The 10,240-nt window shown below is 42.3% G+C and overlaps 1 protein-coding gene across 1 annotated transcript in view; it reads right to left on the bottom strand.

Annotated features, from left to right (window-relative positions):
* Positions 1–1,949: 1,949 nt before the first annotated feature.
* LOC126235565 (homeobox protein aristaless-like) overlaps positions 1,950–10,240 on the bottom strand; it is a 1,033,344-nt gene continuing 1,025,053 nt past the window's right edge. The window contains exon 6 of the mRNA XM_049944283.1: positions 1,950–4,876. Within this exon, the coding sequence (XP_049800240.1) occupies positions 4,502–4,876 (375 nt within the window). The 3' untranslated portion in view covers positions 1,950–4,501. The remainder of the gene's footprint in view (positions 4,877–10,240) is intronic.

The following is a 10,240-nucleotide window of genomic DNA, read 5'->3' as shown; positions in this document are numbered from 1 at the left end:
AGGAATTGTCTCCCTAAAACAAAACTCCGCCCGAACAGGCCTCAGAAGGCTTAACGGTAACGACCGGCCGCCGTGTCAGTCTCAGCCGATAGGCGTAACGGGAAGCGGATATGGAGAGGCATGTGGTCAGCACACCGCTTTTCAGGCCGTATGGCAGTTTTCAAGACCGCAGCTGCTACTCCTCAGCCAAGTAGCTCCTCAATTTGCCTCACAAGAGCTGCGTGCAACTCTCGCCGACAGCGATCGGCAGATACGGTCAGTCACCAATCCAAGTGTTAGCCGACCTGAAAGCACTTAACTTCAGCGGTCTGAAGGAACCTGTGCTAACACTGCGACAAAGCCATTGGAAAAATTATTACTAGGTGTTAACGAATTCATCTTTTTCAGAAATGCTTTTCTTGCTGTAGCCGTTTCCTTTTTATGTCCTCTCTAGTTCTGCCCAGTAGAAGAACTCATGAACTACTTTTATGTTTCTTTTCCTAATGGAATCCTCTCAGCATTGCCTGTTCTAATTCGACTGCATTGCATTACTCTTGTCTTCGGTTTTTTTCTTTCTCCCAGTACTTTAATCCCCTTTCTAAATTTCTCCTCGGCTACTTTTATGATTACTCAACGTACAGACGGAATAGTTACTTTTACTGATTGCTCAACGTACAGACTGAATATCATCGTGGATAGGTTACAGTCATGCCTCACTCCTTTCTGAATGGCTGCTTCCCTTTAATGTCGTCTGTCTCTTGTAACTCCAGTCTGGTTCCTGTACTAGATGTACATAACGTTTCGCTCACTGCCACTTTCAGAGTCTCAAAGACTGTATTGCAGTCAACAACGTCAAACGCTCTCTCTAAATTTTTCTTCAACCTATCTTTTAAGATAACTCACAGGCTCAGTATTGCTTCACGTATTCGTACATCTCTCATTTCGTATGTCAGCGAAACTTGATATGTATTGTAATGCCTTAATGCGGAACGTATTTATAGCGGAAAAAATTGTTCGAGGTTTAGCCGCCAGGTGAAAATCTTGCGCTGTGAATGCAAGAAAGATGTATAGAAACGTTTCCATATGTAACGGATTAGGAACAGAGCGTGGGCAGAAGAGGCCAAACACGTGAAAAATACATAACGCTGATTTTATTATGAACCGCCACTTACACAGTTTGTTCATTATGAGTACCAGAAATATCGACGGGATGCTGTACAGCGCCAGAGTTGCAACTGGTGGTCAAAACTGAAACTAGCTGTTTCCAGTCTTAAACGGTTGCCCATTAATGCATTAGCACATCTGCGAGTTTTCGCTACCGTACGATAATTACAGCCAAAATTGGACCGCCATGAGTAACTGCACATTAATTATAACCACCCGGTATTAGTAACAATTGCACAGCGCTCTGGGTTGCTAGGATGATGCTGACGTTCCGGCTGATATTTCAATGCTGGAAGCGTGAGCAGGAAAGGACAGGAAGAGACGTGGAAAAATGAAGCAAAAGAACAGGCGTTAGTCTCAAATCCACAATTCTCGAGGTCCGTTGGCTAACTAGTGACAGCCTTGATGACAATTGACTCAGAGGGGAGGGAGTGCAGAAGAATGGTGTCACGAGAAGTGTAAATGTGGAATGCGTGGAGCAATTTGTTGCACGCAACTATAGGGGAACTAAAATATTGTCTCAAATCAAGTTTTGTGTTAAATATTACAATGAATTTTTAAAGGATTTTACTTTCAAATTTGTGTACTGTATTTACAAATACGTAAATTTATACATACTTGTTTCGACACAGTATATGATTCGGATAGATAATTAAATGGATAATGCTGAGTAAACGCTTATTTTGTACATATATAATTAACTTAATAACCATAAAAAAACAGAGAGTACGCAGGGTGTAAAGTGGAATAACATTTTATTTTTTCATCACTGCAGAAGACATTTGGAACACATTTTTAAGTAATAAAAAATTGACAATATTTTAACAGAAAACAGGTTCGGTTATTAATAATGAAATAGGTATCTCGCTGCAATATTTTGAAGCAGTTACTTACAATATTTACAAGCAAAACTCTCTATATCACATTTTACTTTCGTGTGAAGAACATGGAGAGAGGAAGAAGTATTCAGAATATTTCGGTTAACACCTTTGTAATCAAAATCCTTGAATATAAAGCAGTCCTGCTTATTATCATGGAAAAAATAAGTGTACTTTGAAAATGCCGGTTTTCATACTGTTCTCAAGTGGATATGTCAGGGAGTACGTACATCTTAAAGCTTTTTGGTGGACGGGAGTTTTCTTCCGTAATGAGCTGCAATGTTTAATAAAAAATTGTAATGTTGATATCACTATCTTTTTTTCAGAATAAAATATTTATCCATAACTAATAATTTTTTTAAAATAAATCTTCCGTGTCTTCCTCTCGTTCCTACGACGTTACCTCGTAAGAAATTTATAGACTGACATTCTTTTGATTACCGAAATCTCTGTGACATCGGACAGCAAATAAATGTGCGCATACGATGCGATTCGATAGCAGACTTGATGTCAATTCTGTGAAAAATTACCAGGTACTGCTATTTTAAAGATTTCTATCTAATGGTAGACATATTGCAACACATTGATTCATAGGCGAAAACCGACAGTTCTTTTTAAAAGTGCGTTTTCTAAACTATTTCACTCACAATTAAATACGTATCCACATAAGAGTAAATGTTTTATAATGAAGAAACTAAAGAGATTGTCCTTCAGTGGCACTTATTACAGTTACGGACACAATACCGTAAAACCCAAAGTCCCTAGACATTTTATAGTGCTTATTTAATCAGTGAAAACGGAATCTCCCATATTTAACGACTTTTGTGAGTGGTGCTTAGTGGAGCAGATATTTATTTCAGTTCTGTAGCTTGCATATTTATAAGACTTTTGTTGTATAAGTACATCATTACCGGCTCACTGGGATCAATTGTGTTACGCACTGCATGTTTAACGCCACATTAACGTCAATTTTGGCCCATTATGTGACAAAATCAGTAGTTTTTGTTTCGGATCTAACAATTTCAGCGATGTCACTTCGTTTATAGAAAGATAGTACATCTTGAGGAGCTTAATGAACCATGAAAGCTGTCAGAAGCCCCTTCTTGATTAAGATGTAACAACGAATAACTGAAGACTGCTAATGAGGCTCATAGTTATAGTATTTACTGATTCACTCCACCTCCCCCCAACATCGCTTTGACATCAGCCTCCAACCAGCGACTGCGAACAATTTCTTTGCCTTTCGCAAAAATATTCACGTTCTGTCGCGCGTGTTATTGACAACTAGTGTTGCAGGGAGTGTACTGAGCATATCATTACTGTAATACTTGCAGTGCTAACATGTAATGCGTAACGTTCGCCAAACCTCTGAGAACATCATTACAGAAACAAATATGACGTCTCGAGCGAGGTGTAGACCTATGGGAGCAGAGCCCAGTTATAATAATACATAATCACTGTTGTGTTTACTTTCGAAAAGTCAAAGGAAGGAACTTGGTGCCAGCCACGTTTCGCATAATTATGCAGTCCTACACGAATGTCAATGGTAAACACTTTTCTTCGATGTCTAAGTCTGGAGTGTGCACAGAAGATAATGTTATCCCAAGAGGTAATACGAATATTTTTAGTCTTTCAGCGATAATGAGGCTATCATTGAGCGGGGATTCTCCGTCTGCCAGCGTTCAGCAGGTGAGGTCTCCATTTTGTGTAGTATCCTGAGACACTGCTCCTTCTTCCAGAGAGACTGGATGTATCGCTTAACGAGGATTCCTGATGTTCCAGAGAGCAGCTGTCAATGTTGTCATTCCGCAATGTATGCAAATGTAGCTCTGTCGTTATGTAGTTTATCTAAACTGAGCTGAGGTGGAGTGGATTGTTTCTTAGATGACGATTATCCACCTGTCGGTTCAGAACAACGCATTTTTGAAAAGCATTTGGACAAACAATGAAACTTTCAGCTACAATGAAAGAATCTTGACGCTCAGCCGATGACGTTCTGCGTTACAGCGCAGCATCTTGAGATACAGTCAGCACATTCGGCAATATTGAAGCACTCGCTGGATGGGGAGGCTTTGTCGTTTGACGATCACCTGATGAGGTCTCCGTTTTCTCCTAGCGTCTCAAGACGTCAGGATGGACGGTGGCACTGAGCCACTGGCTAGATGGGGATTCTCCCTGGGCAGGCACTCGGCTGGTGTCTCCCTTCTCCTCCAGCACTTGGAGACACATGTAATACGTTTAACAGCACTGAAGTACTCACTGGACGGGGATTCCCTGTGGAATGGGGCTCAGCTAATGAGATCTACCATTCTTTCACAGCATCTCGACACACTAAGGGCGACTGGCAGCAGTGAAACACTCCCTGGATAGGGATCTCTCGTGAGCTGGTCAGGTCTCCATTTTTTCGCAACATCTCCAGACACAACTAGCACGTTCGGCAACTCTGAAACACTCGATGGCTATTCCACGAGGAGTGGAGCTCAGCTGATGAGGTCTCCGTTCTTGCGAAGCATCTCCAGCCGCAGCTCGTGCTCGCGCGCCTTGAGGCGCAGCGCCGCGATGCTGGAGCTGCGACGGTCGATCTCGGGGGCGGCAGCCGCCGCCGCTGCGGCCGCCGCCGCCGCTGCCGCCGCCACCGCCGCCCCCGGGCTGGTAGGCGGGCCTGGAGGGTGCGGCGGGGGTGGTACGATGGCAGCGGCCAGGAGCGCCGTCGCCGTGGCCGCCTGCTCCTGCTGCTGCGGGGGCAGAGGCGGGGGTGGGTTAGGCACCGCCTGCTGGTACTCGTCTTTGGGGCTGTGCCGCTGCTGTTGTTGCTGCTGCTGGTGTTGTGCAGCTGAGATGTTTGCCAGCAGTGTCTGCAACAGGATCAATAATACGCCTATCAAAATACCGTAACACTCTAATCACATAAATACAAAGTTTTAGATGATCCATCACTGAAATGGAATTGCAACTGTGGCTTATCATAAACTTGTAAAAATAAGGAATACCAACAGCCGTACTTACTGCAAAATACATTAATTTCGCCATCAGTTTCGACACTACATTAGTGTCATCATCAGGTCCGCGTGGAAACTCGTGGTATCCCACCCTCGGTGCATTATGACAGGTACCATGTGTATTCACTGATCTCATAGACTGTTTACGCGATGGCTAGAGTACATACATCTTGTCAATATAAATCCACGCCGGCCGGTGTGGCCGTGCGGTTCTAGGCACTTCAGTCTGGAACCGCGTGACCGCTACGGTCGCAGGTTCGAATCCTGCCTCGGGCATGGATGTGTGTGATGTCCTTAGGTTAGTTAGGTGTAAGTAGTTCTAAGTTCTAGGGGACTGATGACCACAGATGTTAAGTCCCATAGTGCTCAGAGCCATTTGAACCATTTTTTTTTATAAATCCACGAGAACAGCGAATATACTACCTGTCATATTGCACCGGTGGTTAGATATCGCTATTCAGTTTGCACAGGGCCTGATGATGACACTTATGTAGTGTAGAAACTGGTCGCGTAATTAATATATTTTATAAAAAATACGGCTGTAATTTTCTTATTTCTACAAGATAGTTATAGAGAAGACTCGAGCTAATTCGTTCTTAGTAAATCGTTTTCTCGATAACTTGAAATAACTGCCGCGTCACTATTAGAAATACTCGATAAATCAGAGAATCCTGTTTTTTATATATATATATATATATATATATATATATATATATATATATATATATATATATATATAGAAGCGATTGTCACAACAGTCTATAATCCAACAACAGCCGTCACGAAACAGTCGGTAATTCGATTTCTTCATCAGCTATTGAGATAATTATTTGGTCATTCAACGCTCTGCAACAATCCTTTGTTTCTCAAAAATGCGTAAGTTACTACAGCACATAAATCAGCTGTAAAAGTAAATCTGAAGAAGTACACGTGTTTGATTTTCACAGAAAAGAAGCAGTTATTGTGGTTGCGGAATGTGGAGTGGAAAACAAACAGGACGTGGCGAAACCTTTCAAAATTCCGTCACTCACGCGTCGACGATTCTGAGGCGAGAAGTTAAGTTTGTTGCAAACATGTCCTAAGGACGGAGGAAGCGGAACAGGCTAGGTGTGTTCCCACCTGTTGCCGAATGTTTACTGTAATGGCTTTGTCTGTGAAGAGTAGAAAGAGAGCACTCATCTCGAATGTTACATTCTTAAGAGATGGCTACATCATTCATTGTTAGGCTGGACGTTGAAGGGTTCGCCGCTAGTGAGGGGTGGCACTCTAATTTTAAAAAAAGTTTGACTTCGTTTTTAAGAAGATACATGGAGAAAATTCGAGCGTTGATCACAGATATATAGACAAGTTAAAAATCATTGAAACAGACGTTTTATCGTGTATTCTCGGAAATTTGTACGATAAAGATAAATAAGAAATAATTGAGTGCGTGAAAAAATGAACTTTCTTTTAATATGAGTGCAGTTGCTACTATTGCTACCTTTTGTAAAGAAATATGAATGTTATTGAGACTATAGTACCGTTTTTCAACTTTTATTTCAACTTTTACGAGATTCCACATTTATAAAAGCCTTTCGCTAAATTGAAGTCACAGTTATTCCAGTTTCTCGTCAGACCCCTTGAACTTCGAATTATAGTGAGTCGACTGTACCTGGAACCAAACATTAATTTAGACCACAGTACGACAGAGACATCAGTCATCACAGTTACAGTTATTAAGTGTCCAGTCCTGGTCGTTAGGGACGAATGACAAGTGAGTTATCTGATCTGAATTTCAATTCAGAGATTAATTTTTCTTACAAAAATGGAGGTGCGAGAGACTAGAAAGTCTTGCGAACAGTATGAGCATCAGGGGAATGTTCTAAAAATGTTTAGGGTGGCGGACGCCCAACAAAAGTCCATCGCGTCAACCACCTCAGATAATGCGGATTTCCCCAAATGCAGTAGTACTGCGCTGATTGGAAAAGATTTAACTGTGCGGTGGATGCTGTAGTAGAGTATCGCTGCTAGGGCTTACTACGACCATTATTAGAGATATAACAACCATGAAAATTTTTATACGCAAGTGTGATATTTGCGGCTGTTTACATTTTACTTTGTTAGAGGGTTTCACATTATGCCATCTAAAAGGAATTGCAAAGTTTTGGTTACTGGTGTTGAGCGTAGTAGCAGCATCGAGTACAGCGCTGTTGTTAGCTGTAAGAACAGCGGTTCCGGACATTTCTGTGACAATTACCCCTGATGACTAACTGAAAACCTCAGCTGCCGACAGGTGTTGTTGATATACCTCGATGTGGACAGTTGAAAATGTGTGCCCCGACCGGGACTCGAACCCGGGATCTCCTGCTTACATGGAAGACGCTCTGTCCACCTGAGCGACCGAGGACACAGATGAATAGCGCGACTGCAGGGACTTATCCCTTGCACGCTTCCCGTGAGACTCACATTCCCTACTGTCCACAATTCTACATATGTATTGTACCTTATAGACATTTGCCCACCCACTCATTACTCGCGCACATCGAGGTGTATCAACAACACTTGTCGGCAGCTGAGGTTTTCAGTTAGTCATCATTTATTCCAGGGAAAAAACTGCACGGTCATCAACAGTAACTGTTCTTTCGAGAAAGTTACTGTCTTCGTATATATAATTACCCCTGAGTCTAATCAGATTTTAGCTAGAACCGCCCCATACCCACTACTTCCCCCACCCCTCCCCCTCAAAAAAAAAAAAAATGTGTGCGAGCGACCCTGATTCAAAGTGTCACCGACTCTAGGGGAACGATGTAGCATAGCGCAGTAGATTTAGTGCCGTGTATTTCATATTATCGCATGTGCATTGCGTTTAACAGTATTCGAAGGAAATTAACCAACAAATCCGCAAGCTGTCAAAAATTATGCTGTTCAAGTGTTCCTGTGCACTTAAAAACAGCCACCGCTGTAGTTACTGTTGTGTTATGGTGTCAATCAGCCATTTATCTGTTGTGGGGCAATCTCTGGTGAATTTCGGGGACTATTTACAAATCGGGAAAGGTGTTTTCATGAGAAAGTTAAGGATATTTGATGTATATGACTCAATTTTACTGTCATAGGTGCACAGTACAAAGTACGTATGCAGTGGGTGGACTATGTGAGGAACATATTGTTCAATCATTCGTTTTACAATCTGTAACCTCCACCACAATGTGTCACACGTTACCCAAGTCTTCGAAAAAACGACTGCCGGTGTGGCCGTGCGGTTCTAGGCACTTCAATCTGGAACCGCGTGACCGCTACGGTCGCAGGTTCGAGTCCTGCCGCGGGCATGGATGTGTGTGATGTCCTTAGGTTAGTTAGGTTTAAGTAGTTCTAAGTTCTAGGGGACTGATGACCACAGATGTTAAGTCCTATAGTGCTCAGAGCCATTTGAACCATTTGAAAAAACATATTTTTACTAGTAACTTATGATCCCATAGAGGGATCTAAACCTATTGGATTGCCAGTGGTCATTTAGAGTCAGGAAACCTTCGATCATGAAAGAAGTGCAGACAGGAGAAGCATGCGCGCTGTCTTTGGTATACAAACAGACTTTGTGGTGTACTTAGGGAAGGAAAATGCGATCTGTAGTATAAAATACATTGATTTGACAACAGTCTGAAACCAGCAGTGTACGAAACCGTTGAGCTCTATTGTAGAAAGAATACTGTTGCATGACAATTCATTCCTTATATCGCTGGTCACATCTGCCCCTGGTAGCTGAGTGGTTAGCGCGACTGAATGTCATACCTAACGGCCAGGGATCGATTCCGGGCTGCATCGCAGATTTTCTCCACTCGGGCACTGGGTGCTGTGTCGTCCTTATCATCATCATTTCATCCCCCTCGACGCGCAAGTCACCGAAGTGGCGTCAACTCGAAAGACTTGCACCAGGCGATTGGTCTACCCGACGCCAGGTCCTCCACATGGCATTTGCATTTATCGCTGGTTACGCAGTTGAAAGCGTTACCATTTCGGTTGAGCGCTGCTGGAAAACTTAATACCTACTGTGAGTATTTGTGTAACTGTATCTGTGTAACTAATAAAACTTGGACACATGTTTTATAGAATGTTTTATTCGAATTGTTCTGTACTACCACCTCCTAAATTATTTACTGTTCCTTCTGAAACATGTTGAAGGTGGCTGAACCCACAATTTAAGTGCCACAGGACTATTTCTTATTTTGTCTGCCTTAGGCCATAGACGGCATATACCGCACATGACGTTATTGTATTGAAATCTACATATTAGTCCGCTGATTGGTGACGGCATACATTTGCAGACAACTTCTGGGATAGTATTCAGTTTGTTTTCATCTGACCTGTAGTATTTGCAGTAAAGTTTCTTTATCATAATTTCGAAATATTATGTAGCATTTGTTTGCACCAAAACATATATGGAAGCAAGTAACAATTCAGTCAACAGATAAAGTTGTCATAACGATATGGGAGAATGTACGAACTCTATTTGTAATATTTAGTTTGAATAATGGCTCTGCGGCCTAGAATGATGAAGATTTTGAGACCGTATCATGATAATACCTGATTCACTGCAAGAGATTTCCCTGCAAAATGGTTCAAATGGCTCTGAGCACTATGGGACTCAACTGCTGAGGTCATTAGTCCCCTAGAACTTAGAAATAGTTAAACCTAACTAACCTAAGGACATCACAAACATCCATGCCCGAGGCAGGATTCGAACCTGCGACCGTAGCGGTCTTGCGGTTCCAGGCTGCAGCGCCTTTAACCGCACGGCCACTTCGGCCGGCATTTCCCTGCAAGCGACGTTTTCTAATGCATTGTGGCTTTTGATCATCTTTCATTACATACTAAAAAACTAGACATTAGGAACAGATATGGATATTATTTTTAGTAAAATTATGATAAAACATGTTTCACTTATTCGAACAGTCCACGGGTGTACTGCCGGTCCATAGTGCCCACCGGCGCGCTGGAGACTATGGACCGGCAGCACACCCGTGGACTATTCGAGCAAGAAATACGCCAGGAGAAGTTGAAGAATCACATGTTTCACTTATGGTTGAGAAGTCGTTTGTAAAAATACAATAATGTCGGTACAATGTTAGCGACTGTAGTCAGATACAAAGAATTAACAACCTGAAGTCTTCCAATTTCCGACAGTTCAGAAAATAGGAGAGCAGCAAAATGGTTCAAATGGCTCAGAGCCCTACGGGACTCAACACC

This window comes from Schistocerca nitens, chromosome 2 (genome assembly GCF_023898315.1).
Source record: "Schistocerca nitens isolate TAMUIC-IGC-003100 chromosome 2, iqSchNite1.1, whole genome shotgun sequence".
In the NCBI taxonomy this organism is placed as follows: Eukaryota; Metazoa; Arthropoda; class Insecta; order Orthoptera; family Acrididae; genus Schistocerca; species Schistocerca nitens.
The sequence above is the reverse complement of the archived record's forward strand: the minus strand, read 5'-3'. Positions and strand labels throughout refer to the sequence as shown.